The following is a 20,012-nucleotide window of genomic DNA, read 5'->3' as shown; positions in this document are numbered from 1 at the left end:
GGTGGGGGGGGGGGGGGGGGGGGGGGGGGGGGGGGGGGGGGGGGGGGGGGGGGATGGGGGGGGGGGGCACACTCCTACGTCAAGTTGCGGTCGATCTGAAACCGCTCCAATTGGTCCACCATTTTTATGTTGCTAAAATGAAAAAAAAAAAAAAGGACTGGGTGTGTTTATATCACCCCAATATGCACTATACACTATATCTACACACATGTCTGTGCAAACAGCTTGAAAAGTAGATTTTTCACCATAGGTGCCCTTTAAATATATGCCCAGCCTGTTGGGGTTGCTTTGTAAGTCCTACACAAGCACATTTTAATTTCAACATTTTTTCATGTTAATTGCTGATGTTACGCTACTATGCCTGGTTAGTCTGACTGTTCTCCTTGTCAAAGAAAGTGATGTGCATTTATGGTGCACAAAATATCAGTTTTATGATTGGCTGGATCACCTGTCAATCCAACTGCCAGCAAAGGATAAATTCAGGATAAATTTTCAAGTGGGTCATGAGAGAACAAAACAGACATTGTGGAATCAAACAGCTAAAAAATCCCCAAAAACCAGTGTCAGGCACATTCCTTTAAAATAGTAATTATTTATAGTTAGTAGTTTCTTCTCACAAATAGTAACTAAGAAACTGAGTTACATAATTATAAAAGTAATAAATTACCAGGGAAAGTAATAATTGAAAATCTAATCATAAAATCTCAATCTCGATTAATTGAACATTTTAACTCGATTAATGAAGGATTTATTTATATTTTTTGCCCTCATAGTTCACTGACAAGTTTTATATGCCATCTAAATGCATCTCTGATGCAGCTTCAATCATCGTCAATGTAGTACAAAGTAAGGCTCAAGAATGAGTCCACCGTCCTACTTGACCAGAAGTGGAAATCAGCCACAGCCTTTAACAGAGTGGGTTCACGTGACACGTAGGGAAAGTAATTGATAAAATTGTCCTCAAGAAATTTGATCGATTATTGGTTCTCAATGTCGATTTCGATTAATTTTCTATTAATTGATCAGCCCTACTTTCACCATAATGAGGGAAAAGTAGTGCTTATATTTCCAGTTTGCAAACACTACCTTTGAACTTGTTGGATCTGCCATCATTCTGACTCCTGGTCATTGGTGTGTGCGACTGGCTGTGCGTGTGCTTATTCTGCCTCTGATTGGCAAACGATGGAAATGTACTCTAAGCCAATCATCATGTTCTCAGTTACACCACGTTTACAGACCCACCAATCATCACTACTAGTTGGTCATGTGTCCCATCCTCACCCGGAAAGAACACACACCCACCCCAGAGAAAGAGACGTCCTATGGCTGAGAGAGATGCTGCTTGCCTTAAAATCACTTTAGTGTTACAGTAACATGCATTTTGAATTGTCAGTAATGGCAACAGTGTTGTAATGGGGGAAATAGTAATTTATTTGATTACTAGCATCACCGTTAGTAACACAGCCATCACTGCCAACGACCACTGTAAAAGACAAAAATCCAAATGAAGTTGAAGAATGAACAAAAATGACAATTTCAAACAAAATCCAACCAAAAAGAAGTTTGTTTCAGCAGTTTGAAATAGCACACCAAAGCAAACTTTTTGGAGTTGTTTTGGCTCCTAAATACCTTTGAGGTACCATTGGTCCGTGGTGATTACGCTATCAGTGGGTATGTTCTAAAACTTCATGAAATCCACTAAGGTCAGACAAGAGAACAACATCCAAAACCAAAATAAAGTTAGCAACATGAATACATTGATTGGTCGAGTAGCAAGTTGGTACAGGTGCGTATCTAAAGATGTAAACAAATGTAAAGATATGACACTTCTCATGCGGTGTGACAGGCTGGAAAAGACAGATTGCCAGATGTTTAAGAAACTTTTCTTTTTCTCACACCCACCAGCGTTGTTATGTTTAGGGACACATTTACAACCCCACCTACTAAAGCATGGGGGTGTTGAAGTGTTCAAAACCAGTATACCATCACTCAGCCTTTTTAAATGTATTTTTGCCCTCAACAAAGAATGAAAAACTAACTTGTCTGAAGTATATCAGGGCCTTAAAAGTCTCCCTGAGAGACAATTACTATCTGATCGGGGTTTGGTCTAACAGACATATTGCGTCATCAGCAGTGCACTAATTGTGATGTTTTCTCAGGTGGCCACTACATCCTTCATAGAAACAAACACATATGACGATCATGTGCTCTAAATTTGACTGTGAGGGGGGTTTGTGGATGTTTGACTCACCAAAACTCTGCCAGTGAGGGTCTGCGCTGAGATCATGACCCCAGCCCAGTCTTTGACTGAGGTCATCCAGCCCACTTCACTGGCTGGGGCTTCTTCTTTATCATTCCCAGTCTTTGTTGTGCCATCAGCCTGAATAATAATAGGGTTATTCACCTTCTGTGCCTCCTGAAAAAAATTAAGCACAAATGCAGAAAAGTAAGCAAAATGAGGGACTTTATACGACATCAGAAACACTGTATCAACCATGAAAATTAGGACTGGTACATTAAATATTTATGCGAGTAAATCTGTTAATGACATTAAATTTAGGAACATTGTGCATTTTTAAATGAATTTGATGAGCTGTTTAAAGTTTTTATTTTGATTCAAATTACTTTCAAGTAATCAAAAAATAGAAAGTAAATAGCCCACGTGACTAGAAAACAAATATTCAAATTATTTACTCTTTATGTTTTTATTCAATACTAATTTGTTTATTAAAAAATATAACATGATTAATGATTGTTTTAGTAAGTACAGCCCAAAAATTGTGTTTTAATATATCATTAATCCATAAGTTACAATTGAGGGCAAGGATTTATATGCTTTCCGTGTTATTGGATGAGCATTGGATTATTCCATTTAACACTGTATTTGACATAAATCATAAAATCAAGATTTATATACTCCCATAATATCATAAAACAGGTCTGCTTGATTATGGAAAATATCCTAATCATAATTATTTTGGCCAAAATTGTAATCATGTAATTATTTAAATCAATTATCAGTGGAACACATGAATAACATATATATATATGAGCAATATCACATGAGTAGCAGTGCGATGTGGATGCAGGCTGAGTGCCTTAGTGCCCCACCAGTGACGATATACAGCCACATCGCACTGCTACGAGTGTTATATTGCGTTCATACAACAGTTCGACAGCACAATCGTATATAAAAGAAAATCAAACACGGAGAGCCAAAAAATGCTTTTGTGTGAGAAGCTACTTTTTTCCACAGACCTTTACATTATTCCTTTACATCTGCAGCTGATGTCAGAACAGCAGAAACCGTTGCTACTTCACCAACATCACTTTTACACCACATGCGAGTGCAGTGCACAGGCAGAAGATTGCTGCGCGCATACATTGCCCAGAACTGCTAGCTCATGCGCTGCTTCTGCATGCGGTATAAAAGCTAGCCTAATGTCTAAAGTGATGACAAAACAGGTGATTTTGCTGACAATTTAAGATAATAAGGCTGAACAGCATGAAATGTTATCAGTCTACAGAGTTTTTCCAGTATATCTCTGTTGCAATCAGGATATCACAATAATTATCCCAAAAAAGCCAAAGCAGCACCAACACTACCAGATTACTGTTGTGTTTAGTGATGCTCCGACTGATCGGCCGCCGATCACGATCGGCCGATATTGGCTAAAAATAGCTTGATCGGCTAACCCCAAAAGCGCCGATCAAAAAAAGCCGATCACTTGACGTAAATTGCTCGCATGACTTTGTCACACGTGCATGGATAAACAACAGCAGAACAGAGCGGAGCTTACCAGTGGCAAAATGAGTTACCCTGTCTTTTTCAAAGTGTCAAATAAAGATGTAAAGTTAGACGTTTGCAATGTATGTCGTGATAAAATCCCTCGAGGTGGAAGCAAGCAACGGCATTTTAACACCACTAACATGATTGGGCATCTTAGATCCCGCCATACAACTGAATATGCTGAGTATGAGAAGTATGATTAAACAACGTAAACCATACATCAGGGATAATACGAGGTGGAAAGACATCGCGTTCCGAATCATGGCCGCGACGAACAACCTGTGATGGAGGGCAGACGCCTGTCCAATGTCCCTGCTAAGCTTAACAGCACACTTTATTGACTCAAACTTCGAAAGACACATTGTGCTACACTGTCAGGATTTCACAGGGTCACATTCTGCGGAGGCTTTGGTGAACGCATTTAGCTGCATGTTTCAGTCACGGGGATCCAAAGAGAAAAAAAATCCACGCAATTGTAACAGACAACGCCAATATCACGCAGAAACAATGCGAGACGCAGATTTCCCTGCGTGGCCTGTCGTGTGTGTGTGTGGCACACACCCTCCAGCTTGCTGTGCATGTATGGCAAGCCGTTTTGACATTTAATCTATAACTAGGATCTATTTTCATTTTACGTGTGCTTATTTTTAGATACTAGTATCTTTTCCATTAAGTACTAGTACTTATTCATTAGATACTAGTGCTTATTCATTAGTGCATATTCTTTAGATAGTGCTTTTAAAAATATACTAGTGCTTACTCATTAGACACTAGCTCATTTTATTAGACACTAGTTCATCTAGTTGTTCCTCCTTGTTTCTCTGCCTTGTTATTTAGAAAGGAAGGCATTGGCTTACAGTAGCTTACTACATTATTTTATTTTTTTTATCTGATGTAGTTGGCTCCTGGTTCATAATGTAACAGAAAAACACACTTGCCATAGTTTTATCCTTGGTGGCAGTAGCCAGTTTTGGTGTAGCTTTACATTTTGCTGCCAATTATAAAATGTAATCAGTGTATTAAGAGGCTACATCCTATTAAGCTGATCTGATGTGTGTTGGTCTGCCTGACCCCTCTTTGTTTGCAATAATTTTAAGTTACTCTGCCTTATTTGGAAAAAATGGCCTACAGTAGCCTTAAGTTCTCATTTTCTAAAATAAACACTTGGTGGACAAGTTCTTGACTGTAGCCTATTTCTACTGTTTTTTTTTTTCTTTCAATATAGTTAATTTAGAGTTAGTTTTCATTTCTACAAATGGTGCAAACTCTGCTAAAATCTAGATAAAAGATTCCCATTCACCTGCCATTATGTGATCGGCAGTGATCGGCAATCGGCAGATCATGATTTTGGTGATCGGTAATCGGTGATCAGGCCCAAAAATGCTGATCGGAGCATCTCTAGTTGTGTTTGCGATAAGGAAAAACATTTTACACATGCTGGCTTTTCTTCTTTCTTTCTTTCTTTCTTTTTACTGGACTAGTCTGCAGTAACGAAAACAGGAGACTCAGTAGAAACAAACAGATGGCCAACCAAAAAGGGCCAATGCAAAACTCAGGGTTATACAGTCCCATTTCATACTCAACACACTACAATTATATGGTATAAATACAGCACTGCAACATACAAAAGAGAGAGAGCGACTTAAAATGTAATTTATCGGTTTAATAATATTTTTTTGATCAGCTGTAGTTAGAAATTCTGCTGTTTTTTGGCTCTAAGGGCTTTTTATGCGGTCTCTGTTGCCATCTTGTGGATGAACAGCATCAACCGTCTTTGCTCAGCTCAGAGACTAAAGGCTAATGGTTGGCGCTGTCTCTCAGAAATTAGAAATATTTTAAAATAGACACTATCCTTATAAATAAAGTGCATAGTTGCAATCTAAACAACAACATTCTCGACTAAAAAAAAGCCTCAAAAGTACATTATGTTGTCCAACAGCAGAAATATTTGTCAAACTGTAGTGTGTCCTCCGATTAAATATCCATTTTTTTTTCTGTAAAAAAGGTTGCACCAGTACATTTCACAAAGTAAAAAAAGTCCTAAAAAGTTATGCAAAAGAATAAAATACAATGGCAAACTGGGCTTTAAGCATCTTCACTGAAAGAATTAAACTTGATTTGCTTCCTATTAAAGCTACAAAAGTCCTTCGGTCAAGAGCACCGAGTGATTTTGTCCTTGTCTTTGTTGGTTTATTAATGATATGCACAGTCGGGGGCAGGAAAATACTGCACATTCTGATGTATTGTTTCACTTTCACGTCACAGTTTGGTGCATTTGAACAAAACCGATATTTTTATCAAAATAATGTTTTAGTCATCAAACATATTTAGAAATCGAAAGATAATACATATTTTTATATCAAATATTTTTTAAAACTACTGCTTTACAAACTACAACATTTCAACGTAATATTTGATATTTTAGAAGTTTCTCTTGATTTTTCCTCCTTTTAAATTTTTTCTAACATTCAAATTTGGGCTGCTCATTTTTGAACTGCTGTCATAAGTTATTGTGTTATATTAGATCTAGAGTTGGCTTTAGTACTGACTAATCTAATGTATATACAGAAATAGAACATTGTAAAGCATCCAATAGAAAACTATTCATTTAAAAGAGAGGTTTGTGAGGGGTGTACTCAAATATGTTGAGCACTGTATATATTGCCCAGTCTAATTATATACATTAAAAAAATATCACCATATAGAAACTAAACAGACAACATATGCAATATTCAAATGTGTTATTTCAACTGCTAATTTAATCATAACTTGTGCATTCTAAAGAAAAGGTAAAGCAGTAACAAACTGGGTGTAGATCTGAAAACCTTCAGTGTCACATTCATACAGCACTATTTTTGTCTGGTTCTACAGCTTGACCTATGCTATAGTTTGACAGTTTAAAATCTACATCATGTTAAACATCAAACTAGCTGTCAGGTTTGTGACAGCTGGGATAGACCTGAGATGGCCAGTTAAAAGAGCATCTTTCAGACTGGCTGACACTCAGAGTGGGGCTGGTGGTTGTGTAGGCCGAGGCAGGGACAGTTCTAATTCACAGCTATGGGATTCTGGGGTTGCATCTGCAGGGCTAGGCAACGCTTCACAGTCAGGTGGGTGGATGAAAATACAGCCATCATGCGGACTGTGGTGCAGCCTGATGCTTCAGGAGGAATCACTCAAATTTAAACGCAGGATTGGCAGGAAAATAACACGCTTGGGCTACAATGCATAAATAACAGCAGGTAATACTCTAATTTCTGCAAGAGCACAACAATCTTTTGAGCATCTCTCTCTGCTCAGCGGGATCATGTGCTGGAATGGAATATCAGTATGATGCAGAAAGCTTTTGTTTGAAAGCAGAATCCAAGAATAGTATCCAGATGATGTGAAAATAGAGTATCGCTCATAACACAACTAGTGATGGGCTGATATCATCCCATCACATGACAATTAATTGAAATTTTACACTGCAGGAAACTCACCCAATTGGCTGCATAGAAGAAAGATCACCTCTCCATTGTGTGAACTACACAATCTACTGACAACTATGTGAATGTACAATTATTTTTTAAGTTTATGATATAAAATTAATAAATTCCTTGCATATCTTAATGTAAGTTATTAGTTTAGTGATGTAAACTTTCGCTTTATAAAAAAGTCTTCAGTTTTGCATTATAATAATCGTTAGCAAAAAACACACCTAGTACTGGACAACAACTCCACCTTCAGAACTATTATTATTTTTTAATGTCCCTGTGATAATGTAATAATTCCCTCAGACCATACAGCATATGAAAGAAAAATCTTTCATTTAAAGAGCTTACAGGTGACTTAAAACAGAAAATACCCAGGCTGTTTCTAAAAATGAGTTCTTTAGCGATCTTGCGTCCTCGTGAAACGTCATCATCAACAGCCAAAATTCAGTTCTAATACTCAAGACCGCAAGTCTCACTCGAGAAGTCCCAGAAGTCATTGCGACTGAATTAAGGAGGTGGGAAGAGTAACATTTTGCACAGATTTATTATTAAAATTCTGAGATATAGACGTTTTTGAAGGTGTACTTCAAAGATCAATGGTCCCAGTGTATTTTCTGTTATACATTTATACTTTATATAGCTTCAGAGAATGCAGAAAGAGCCACATATTGATAAATCTTATGATAGCTGTTTTCACCTTAGTTTTTGATTGAATTGCCCCGTTACAGTTATGAAATAGTTAGATAACAAGCAGGAAATGTTTATGGGCAAGTGACATCACCATGTTGAAGTGGCCTATAACTTATTTGTCTCAGGAGTTTCCCCGAATGAAATGATGAAAGTAAACATCACCATGAAAATCTTAATAAAGGCATTAACACATTAAGGGTGTTTATTTGCTGAAATTTGTATTAAAATTTGTTTTATTTGTAGTGCGCAACGTATATTTGTAAGGTTTTTATGCATAATATATATTGTAAAAAAAGGGAAAAACAATAAATCGTTGTATGAATGCTGTAATGTTTAAATAATTTTCCATTATAAACGCGAAAGGCGTGAAGCAGCAGAGAAGAACATAGCACCTCATTTCTCACAGGACGCATTCTGTATTCTCGCGTTCTCCCAAATTCGTTCTTCCAAGGTAACTTGGCAAGACCTGTCTCCACAAGAACCAAAGTCCGTTCTCTGCATTCTTGGAATTAAGAAACAGCCCCACCTTGGGACAAAAAAATATATAAAAATCCGTCATTAGCTTAAATCAGGCCAGGCCTTGTCGAATCTGTAAAAATACAGGTTTCACAGGTGTCTTTTTATGGTCTATTTCCACTGTGTGGTGAGGTTCTGTATTATGCAGTACAATACACAATTATTTCCATTTCTGATAGTTTTCAGAGAATCTTCATGACAAGGGAATGACAACTCAGGAATAGACATTTTTAAATACACAGCCAAAACACGACACCGCCATAAAAGCTCACAGCAATGAACCATGCTCAAACAAAGCTTGTCATTTTCTTGTGACAAACAGCCAAATGCCAAGAAGCAAGAACAAAATCTGCTGTATGGCTTCCATTTTGTTTCACAGGGATGTTCTAAATTATCTAAATCTTATGTAATTAATTTGAGATGACAAAAGATATATGAATGGCCAATACAACTTTTTTCTTTGCATCAGAATGCCATCGATAATCTGGAATACACCATGCCTAAGAAGTAAGGGTAATGTGGCAGTAAAAGCTGCATGATAGTAGGAAAATATGCAACATTGTTGTTGAGTGTTTCAATAATGATATGTCTTATGTAAAATTAACTTGCAAAATAATAATAATAATTATGTTATGATCATACTAGGTCAACATAGTGGGGTATACCAATCGATACTTACATTTTAAAAACGTCCATTTCCGTTGTCATTGTGTTCATGTGCTCAACAGAAATGACTGTCATTGGCTGTGAAGGTCATCGGTTTACCGAACTCACCACTGTTTACTACGTGTAACCAAATATACAGGGACACTGAAGTGTTTAAAAGTCACGTCAATCAGCTGGTTTGTCTAGAAGCGGACAAACGAGCGATCCGCTGATAAATTGCGACTTTAAAACGCACCAGTGTCACTGTATCTGTGATTACACTCAGTAAACAGCAGTGAGCTCAGTGAACCGATGACCTTCACGGCCAATCACAGTCATTTCTGTTGAGCATGTGAACACTATGGCAAATTAGTGCTCTTTAAGAACATGCCCCACACGTTCGCAGGAAATGGACGTTTTTAAAATTTCAGTACCAATTGGTATCGAATTCTATTATCGTGACAACCCTAACACTAAGATAAACAGATAATAATTGTTTTTCTAAACTAATTAAATAATAAAAATTAAAAAACTCTGTCTCAGGAGAGAACGATTTCTTCGAGCTCAGGGCTACCGCCTGGTCAATGAGCATAAAGAGGTACGCAATAAGGTAGTCCTCAAGAGTTCTCCTTGGTAAAGTAGGAAAGGGAGAGATGGGGTGGATAAGGGATTGTTCAAAAAATGAAGATGCTGGGCTAGACGGGCTACTTGTGAGCTTAAAATAATCAGATTGGTTTACTAATGATTACAAATAAGAGACCAGCTGCGATCAATTATATCACTTGCTCCTTTTGAAATTAGTTTGTGAAACTTCACTTAAAACACCACGATTGGCTGTTGTCATTTTCATTTTAAATGTCAAACATTTGAGCGCTGTTGAGCATGTTCTTAAACAAAGCTGATATAATATTGTGTTCACGTGCTCAGCAGTAATGACAGTTCACCGAACTCACCGCTGTTTACTGAGCGTAACCACAGATACAGAGACACTGGAGTGTTTTAAAGCCGCAATTCATCAGTTGATTGCTCGTATGTCAGCTTATACACAAACCAGCTGATCGGCATGACTTTGAAACGCTCCAGTGTTCCTGTATCTGTGTTTACAGTCAGAAAACCACGGTAAGTTCAGTGTACTGATAACCTTCATGGCCAATCACAGTAATTTCTGTTGAGTATGTAAACACAATGACAAATCAGCGCTCAAAATGTTCGCAGAAAAAAGCGCTCAACACCGCTCAAATGATCGCAGAAAATAGATGATTTTAAAATTTCAGTACCGTGACAAACCTACAACCATACAAAATAAACTATTTATTACACATCCCTGCAATATGCATATTGCATATATTATTATTGTGATAATTATATTTTTTCGATAAATTGTGCAGCTCTAGCTGGCACTGGAAATAAACGCTTGATCAGGGTGACCTGTGCCAAACCGTACCGCTCAATGTAAAAAAAAAGCATTCGTTTAGTCCAGGCCTGACTCCAGGTAGATGGTCAGACATAAGAAAGTAAGTACATCCCTCGAGAAAATCCTGCACTCTGCCAGTGCCACTGAGGACACTGAGCTGTGATGGAAATATACTTGGTTCAGGTGTGAACAAAACTAATGAGAGTCTCAGGAGGGCTTAACTATCAACAAGACGACACAACAAACATTAGCATTGTGCTTGTTCATTGCAATCCAGTCTATAAAATAATTAAGGAAAAAGCGAACACACTGAGAGCATGAACTGAATAAGCAAAAGGTGTGAGTGTTATCCCAGGCCAGATATACAACTGCCTCTTTTCAAGGGTGTGATATCCAGTGAGGCTGTAAAAATCATATATCAAAGACTGGCATGCAGGTTTTTGAAGAGACTGGCACCACAGGAGATCCAGACACGACCATCTGGCTCCTGACGGCTCCAGAAGTTGACCACCAGCCCAGGAATACTGAGCAAAGGTTACAGAGTGTCACCAGACAGACAAGTCAAACTGACTGTCTAGTTAAACAGCTTAAGTAAGCATATAGTGATGTAATACAACAAAAATAACTCTTAAAACTGAACACTGTACTATTTAGTACAATATAAGGCATCTAGCAGCATGGCTTGGTTATTCAGAGCTATTATAAAGAACATTGTACAGTAGCTGATTCAATCGTGAGATCATTTGCTTTGCAATACATGTTCAGTGTGTTTTCAATATAATATAAGACAATTAGGGGTGGACTTCTGTCTCTTTGTTCATTAGAACATTTTGAAGTTTTAAACAAAATGTATCAATCTGATGAACTTTGAGAGGTTTAGTCTTTTTAAGGGCCAAATTGAAGAATAAAAAGTCTTTGCATTGACTTAAATCTGGACTAAGTGAACTCAAACCTCTTAGCTTTGAAAGTTTCTCAGGTTCTCAACAAACAAACTAACAGTGTGCTACACAAAAAAAAGCTGGAAAAGGGACCATGTGTGTTTGCCAATACTGAAATCCAAAGACTTGGAACTTCATACCTAGCAAGTTTGACTTGAGAATATTGTATAAAGAAAACAGGATGGGAGAAGACAAAGGAACAGCAGCATACTTTTCAAGTCAACCTCACTTGAATAATAAAGTAAAATATGAAATAAAACCAAACACTGTCACTCATCTGTTGAGTTTTAAAGAACAATACTAGCCATTATAAAAATCACAGGAAATCTAAACAAGAGAATAATCAGTCAAATGTGCTAAATCAGCATTTACCACATACTGTACCTCCACAACTTTAATATACAAAAATATGAAACCTAAAGAATTAGTTTACCCAAAAATTGTAATTGTTCTTAATTAATGTCATGTTGTTCCAATCCTCTGAGACCTTCAATCATTTTTGAAGTACAAATTAGGATATTTTAAGTGAAATCCAAGAGCTCTCTCATCTTCAACAAACAGGCACAGTCCCAAAGTCAAAGTCCAGAAAAGGAACCAAAAACAATCAGTGGTTCAACTCTTATCTTCTAAAGCTCCAAGACACCTTTGTAAGCCAAAAAACTGTAAAACTGCACTTTGTTTGCCAAAGTCTTTTGCAAAAGGTCAGGGTGATCATTGGCTATGAGCAAAATGACACGTACATGCTGTGCTGCTGACTCTAATGGCAAAAGTTATGTTGCCCATACTGTAATAAGCATGTACCCTGACTTGAGGCATTTCTCCATTTCTGTGTTTAAGTCCGTTTCAAAGACCTATCTATTCTCTCTCGCTTTTAATACTCCTTGATCACTGTTTTATTGCTTTTATTTGTTAAATGTTTCTTTTATATGCCGTATTAAATATTGCATTGTAATTGCATTATTTATACAGAATTGATACAATTTATGCAAATAAAATGTTTTTCATTCTTAGAATGTTTCACATTTTTGTTGTTCCTAGTCCAATTATCTATATTTCAAAGCAAAAACAAGATTATTTCACTTACCCTAATGACAGATCCTTTTGCTTGATTTAAGGAAAAACTCTTAATTTTCAATTATTTTCTCTGATGGATAATTTCTTCTAATACAATATTTTTACTTAATCTAAGAATGTTTCGATATTTAGACTATGTAAAGTGAGAAAAGCATTTCTGCATTGTTATTACTGTACCTGAATGATGTTAGACTGCCCATAAAAGAGTTTGATTTTGTGGAACTGAATTCCTATCACAATATTTATCACAGAAAAATGAAAGATTTATTCAATATCATACAGCCCTAAACATATAATAAAAAGAACTATAATCTTGAGTCACATGACACAAAATAAGAACCATGACTACACCAAATTTGAAAAGACGAAACATATCCCGTCCATGCCCACTACTGATACTGGCACACATGATTTCTCATAAAATCAAATTACATCCCATAATCATTCGCTAATGGGGCGGCTGGTGTTTCAATGATTTGATTTGTCAAATAACAGTGCCAAATAAACTAGTCCTTAAATGCGAACTTGTTGTTCAGCAGATCGGATTTCTCTTTAGTTCATGGGAACCTAACCTTCAATCCAGTCACCGCGGGACTGGGTCAACAAAGGTGTGCTTCGCCTGTCCATCAAACTCCAAAATATATCCACATCTCCTCAAGCCTCCTCTGCCACATTGCGCACATGCCTGGACCTGTCACTTGGTGTAAATACTGTAGTTGCTGTGCTGTGCCCGCAGCGAGTACACTCGGATCAGGTTTCCTTCTGATCGGATATCACCATGTGCTCAGCCTGGCCTGGAAAGTAAATCTTCGAGTGTGTTAGCAAAGCCGTTCAAGATCTCAATCTATTGAGCTAATGGGAGCTATTTGGGGAAACTCAAATTAAATCATTTCCAGCATCTGTGATTGTCAATTGTAATCAAGCACATTAATAATTTTAAGGTTGTTTTTACTTTGACTAAATTACCTTATTCTACGAAATTTTAACTGATTGCAAATAGGCACGGGAGGATAACCAGTTTCAAGGTTTACCATGGTTTATAAAAGTCAAGGTCTTAAAACTGCGAAAAGTTTCTGTTATACCATTCCTACAGTATCTGAAAAACAAAATATCTTTCTTTCTTTTCTTCTCTTTTGTTCTTTCTGTTGTTTTTTCTTTTCTTTTGTTTCGTGTTCCATATCATTCTTTTGTTCTCTTTCTTTAATTTGTTCTTATTCTCTTTCTTTCATTCGTTTGTTCATTTTCTTTCTTTCATTTGTCCGTTCTTTCTCTTTCTTTCGTTCGTACATTCTCTTTTTCATTCATTCGTTTATTCTCTTTCATTTGTCCGTTCACTCTCTTTCTTTTATTCATTTGTTTATTCATTTTCTTTTCTTTGTTTGTTCATTCTCTCTTTCATTTGTTCATTTTCCATTGTCTTTTCTCTTTCTTTCATTCACTCATTCATTCACTTTCATTCATTCATTCATTTTCTTTCTTTCATTCGTTCATTCATTCATTCTCTCTTTCACTCATCCAGTTCTTTCATCATTTTGTTCTTTCTTTTGTTCATTCTTTCTTCGTTCTTTCGTTCTACCAGTTTCACAGTTTACTGCATTTTGCAAAAGTCAAGGTTTTAAAACCACAACAATTTTGTTATACCATTCCTACAATACATGCACGTTTTTTTTTTTTTTGTTTGTTTGTTTGTTTACAAGGCTATTTTATTTTTTATTTTACGGCATCAATCAAATGCCCAAATCAACCGAAATCTGAAAAACAAATCGATTAACATGCTATAGAACTGTGTTACAGTGCAGTGGCTTACTTTATATCCAAAGAAAACGAAGATATCCAAAGATGCCTTCTCATGATGTAAAGAAATCTGTGTTTTTGAAACTAATGAAGATAGCTGAAGTAAATCATATATTTTATTTAGCCTGACATGTTTACTGTTCCAAAATATTCAAAATGTTTCTTAAAATAAAATATATAGTGTTTAATGGGGGAAAATAAGTCGTTTTTTTATCCAGACATTGAAAGAGAACATATTTTAGAGCAATAACCCCAATACTGTGAAACTGTTATATTTTTATCCAAAGTTATACCGTCAGAATCTTACACCTAATTGCAAATAACAACAGCCACATTTTGGGACTCAGCAGGGCATTAGTAATCTCATTTTGACTTAAATGAGGACGTTTCATTTTCAATTGAAAAAAATAAATAAAATCAAGCGCACTACACAAACACACTGTAAATGTGTCAAGTTTAAAACTGATTACTGCATAGGATCTGCATGCTAACTCCACCAAAAAATAAATAAATAAATAAATAAAAAAGTATCACACTTCACCAGCGCCACATGTGAGAGTGAAAACTGCGAGTCGAAAGAGAGGTGTGGCGGTGTGTGCGGGCTCTTTGTGTGGGTAAAGCCATGAATTATACATAAGGTCTCAAAACTGATGGCTGTGCAGATCCAAGCAGACAATGTAAACAAGAAACAATTTTTACTTCATTTGAGCGCTCCGTGTGAGCGAGGAAAAAGAGGGGCTGTGGAACAGTAAGCCATGGGATATTCCGTCAGCTATTTTGTTCACCTGCGATGCCAAAGCCTGAGCCGTGTAGGGCAAATCCAGCCCTCTTCACCATGCAAACTGACAGACTGCCTGAAGCAGGCTAAGGCCCAGCAGTCAACACACTGAATTTAGTGTGACCTTGTTTCCTGACCTCAACATTGTTTTTCCTAACAATCTGTTCTAGGTCAGACAGGCCATTAAAGGTCAGCTAATTAAGAGTTCCCACTCACATTTGCTGGCTTTTTATGAATTTTCTCAACAGCTAAATTGGTTGTATATATCCACATCTGCGTTTATCTCAGTTCATTAAACAGTTTCTTTCTATTTCTCTTTCTTTTTCTCATTCTTTCTTTCGTTTATTCTTTTGTTCTCTCTTTCATTTTCTTTCATTCTTTTTGTTCTCTTTTAATTTCAATTTCTCATTTTCTTTCATTCTCTTTTAATCTTTTGATTTCTCTTTCATTCTTTCTTTCATTCTCTTTTATATTTCTTGATTTCTCATTTTCTTTCTTTCTCGTTTTCTTTCTCCATTCATCTATCTTCTATCCATTTTATCAATCTGTCTGTAATTTTAATCAATCAATTTGTCTATCCACAGGTCCGTCTATATCCACCCATGTCAATATTTATTTCAATATCCATCCATCTATTACACTCGTTTCACAATCTCTCATTCTATAACCTCTTTCTCTAAAATATTCAAAAACACAATTACATATCTATCAGTCCATCCATCTGTTTACAATCATACATATCAATATATTTCTACACTACCAGTTCACTCCCGTATTAGTGATTTATTAGTATCTTCCCTATTTTTACATTCTGTGTGTTTATCAAGTGACTTTTGGCATTTTAAGTAGTTTGGCATGACATTTTCGGTGTTGGTCATGTAAATGAAAGGTAAAAACAAATGGGGAACTAGCTGCAAGTACTTTCAACGTTTATTAACAAAAAATTTTGTGGAATATATTTATAATAACCACTGACACACTGACACTATCAGAATTATTTAACTAGAATTATAACCGTTCATATAAAAAATATATAGTCATATAAGTCTGTGCCAAATTAATGGTTTTATCATGTCGTAATTACATTTTAAAAAGGCACCTATTTTACCCCTTTTTCAAAATTTAAGATAAGTCTTTTGTGTCAGAAAGTGTCGGTAGAGTTTCAGCTCAAAACACCTATCAGATTATTAATAATAATTTTCTGCTCTAAACACAACGTTGCTGTTTTTGTTGCCTGTGCCTTTAATGCTAGTTCTCACCGTCCACCGTTCCCACGTGCCTGTCAGAGTGTGCCTCAATCTCCGCCTAGGCTGCGTCAGATAAACAGCACAGTAACAGACATGAAGGAAGCAGATCTCACGTAATGTTTGTGAGAAATACTACAGTATGAACTTTCCCAATGATTATTTGATGTATGTGTTGTGGAGTTGCAACGATGCTATCATCCCGTAAAGGTATTTTCCATATTTCTCCCATATTTTCAATCTTCTTAAGAATGGTGGCTAATAAACATTAAAGAGTCGATCCTCCCTATATGCAACCCATACCGCTGAACCACCAAGGGACGCCCCTTGCTGTTAAATGTGAATCTGTTCTGTGCTTTTATTTTATTTAGGCATGAAAATTCTTCGAATTAAATATAAAAACCACGCGATTCCCTTCCTTTTTATTACAGGTGCCGTCGCCCCTCCTATGCAATCCTCAAAACAGTCATATAGCAGTACGTCACTGTCAGCTGACGTACTTCATAGTGATAAATAGACGCTGTTTCCCAAACTGATTCAGTACACAGGATTTGAAGGATTTGAAGGATTTGACGCGGAGCGAAAGTTTGGGTTTTGGGTGCGTGTTTGAACAGACATATACACATAATTAATAATAATAACATCTAAAGATGTCTATCTTTGTGGGTTTTTTTCTAAACACAACTTATTTTGTCGTAAACGAGCATAAAAAGTTAGGACAGCAATCGAATGCTTTCATTTTAACATTAGATGTGTGCATTTTTAAAGTGACACCTCTGTTATTTACTATAATCAAACAGAAAATCTAAATGAGAGATTCATTCTTTGCTCTTTAATCAGAATGTGTAAGTTAGACAGTGAAAAAAAGATTAATGAGATTTGATAACTTGATTCTATTTCTTTATAATAGCTATTAAATTTAATAAGCAAAACTGTTGGCTAATTTATTTGATGCTAATGTATACTATTTATTTTTTATTTTTTAAATAATAATAATAAAACCTATTCCTGACCGTTTAATCGTTTATTTACAATGGCACAGATAACACACGCACACAGCATGCGCGTTTAACTTTGCACTGTTTTGCACGCCAAATGTGACAGTATACACGTTAATATCTACTGCTGTATGGAGTTTCATTATAGTAATTTACAAAATAACATGTGGTGATAAAGTAAATATGGTAAAATCGCTGTAATTCATTACAAAAATGCACTGTTTTAAACTTATAAAACGCATTCTTGATCACATTTGATGATGATTGATGATCACAGTGAGCTGAACAGATCATTTAATGGCAGTTGCTTTGAGCATATCCCATCTTGTGGATATGGAGACATGTTAATATGCTTCTGTCAATCTACATCACGTTGCGGTGGGCCTCAAAATAGGAGGGATTTGGATCCCATTTTAACGCCAAGAAATAAAAAAAACTTATTGTCTTTATATGACCCAAATATGACTGTGGACACACTATACCTACACACAGTTCTGTCCAAACAGCTCCCAAAAGATGATTTCATCATAGGTGCCCTTAAAACATTTAATGAGATTTTAGAATGGAGTTGTCATGTCGGTCATCTTATTCAACAAAATCATGAAGTTTTGCAATATAGGCTATAGGTTTGTATGAGTAACTAGTTCACCCTGAAATTCATACAGTCAATTTGATTGGCCATTGCAGGTACAAATCTTTTGTGTTTCATGACTTAAAACAATTTTAGATTGAATTATGCACACATTTAGGAAATGACAGGGTAACTATAGTCAGTTGTTGTTGTTTTTTTTTTAGTTTTTAAATTACAAAAAGTTATCAAATTGTCAAAGTAAGTGCTTCCGTAGTTCTTGCGCTATTGTTTCAGGCTAACAAAAAATATATATAAAATCCACTTGGCTACACTATAGTTCAATTTTCAACATCAAAAGCTGATGAAGCAAAGATCAAAGTTCCATAATGCAAATCCAATGCATAAATAGATAGAAATACAGTAAATATGCTCTCTATCCACCCCCCACCACCCCCCCAGGCTTTCCTTCCATAATATTCTCTTTTTTTATATGCACATAAACAAAGCAAACAAACAAATGTTTCATGTACATGTAATTAACTATGAATGAAATAAAAAAACACTGCATATTTTGAGTTCAATGCAATATGCCCGCACTTGGGAGTTCCGGTAATAATGAATGGCAGACAGCGGGTCATGTGACCAAGGCTGATCTAACACGACTTAGCTTTAACGCAGCTGTTCCTGTGACTTCCATTTGCATCACTGGGGAAAACTGTACTCCATAGCGAGTACTATTTTTAGCTTCACCCAGGGAGCTAAAAAAAACAAAAAACTGCTAATCCTAACATGCTCTGTTTTTCATTTGCTATTTTAATATCAGAACAGTTAACCGTATCACATGGTGACCATTTCACACTATAATATTGTCAAAGAGATCCCTGTGATAATGAGCACAGAGCATTACAGACTTTGCATACGTTTATAATTTTTCTTTTCTAATAGAATAAAGACTGTCAGGTGTCTGTAAACATGACTTGCAATTTACCAGTGCTGTGTTGGAACATCCATTAGATAATGCAGATAAACACATAATAATTCATTATATATTCTAACATCAATTCCAGATTTCCAGAGCTCACCAATGAACATTTATAATAGAAGCACTAAACAAAGACGCAGACGAGACTGTCATACACTGACTGACATAACCAGGTCACCTCCTGCGCTAAAAAACATTGAGTCCAAATGGGAAGCTCTACAGAGAGCAGAGAAAATGAAAAGACTGATATAGGTTTTCTAGATCTAGATCTCCTGTAGCAAGTGCCTGTGCACTAGGGCTTCTCAAAATCCGGATCCGGACCGCAAGGGTTTTCAAATCCGGGTATGCAAATGCCACTTTATTTAAAGAAAAATAAAACATATTGACTTGTGATGCATGTTATGGATGTTTATTAAAAGCAAATTTTGTAATATCAATTGTTCTGGACCCTTGACCTTAATGAAAATTCATATTTGGACCTTTTAATGTAGACACTAAGAACCCCTGCTGTATACCAACCCCTGTGATTATAGACAGAGCACAAATTATGAATACATCTTGACCTATAGAAGGCTTAAATACTGTGTTGGGGTAATAATATTACTTTGATAAGCAAGAAGTAAAGTAATGCATTCCTTTAAAGAAAATCAAGTACTAATATTTGTTACTTGTTAAAAATGTACTTTTTATTTTACTTTTAATTTAAATATTTTAAATAAATAAATTAAAAAATGTTTATATAATTTAATTAAATAAATTTTTTATTACCAAATTAAAATTAATAGTCGTTCAATCATGCACTCACTTCACATGAATGTAAAAGGGGAATTGTCTAAATGGACAGTGATTTTACGCAGCTAATAAAACAAAAAGTTCAAAAGTAGCAAACACACTGTTTTAAACATTCATTAATCTGTATATACAGCATGTATAGCCCTAGTGTCCGAAAATTATAATTGTTTTAGGTGATTTTTTTAAAGGTAAATAAAGGTGTAGGTTATATAAGTGTTGTTAATCGCAGAGCTCTACTATTTAAAAAAGAAGAAAAAAAATGTAAATTCTAAGAGAGATCAAACCTCAGCAAGGTAATGATGTCCATGAT

At 35.9% G+C, this 20,012-nt stretch overlaps 1 protein-coding gene across 1 annotated transcript in view; it reads right to left on the bottom strand.

Annotated features, from left to right (window-relative positions):
- Positions 1 to 20,012, bottom strand: part of kcnma1a (potassium large conductance calcium-activated channel, subfamily M, alpha member 1a) — a 379,548-nt gene that overhangs the window by 267,826 nt on the left and 91,710 nt on the right. Inside the window, 1 exon segment of the mRNA XM_056471109.1 lies at positions 2,252 to 2,416. Coding sequence (XP_056327084.1) covers positions 2,252 to 2,416 — 165 coding nt within the window.

The sequence above is a fragment of the Danio aesculapii genome, chromosome 13, assembly GCF_903798145.1.
Source record: "Danio aesculapii chromosome 13, fDanAes4.1, whole genome shotgun sequence".
Lineage (NCBI taxonomy): Eukaryota > Metazoa > Chordata > Actinopteri > Cypriniformes > Danionidae > Danio > Danio aesculapii.
Note: the sequence above shows the minus strand (reverse complement) of the source record. Positions and strands in the feature narration are given on the sequence as shown.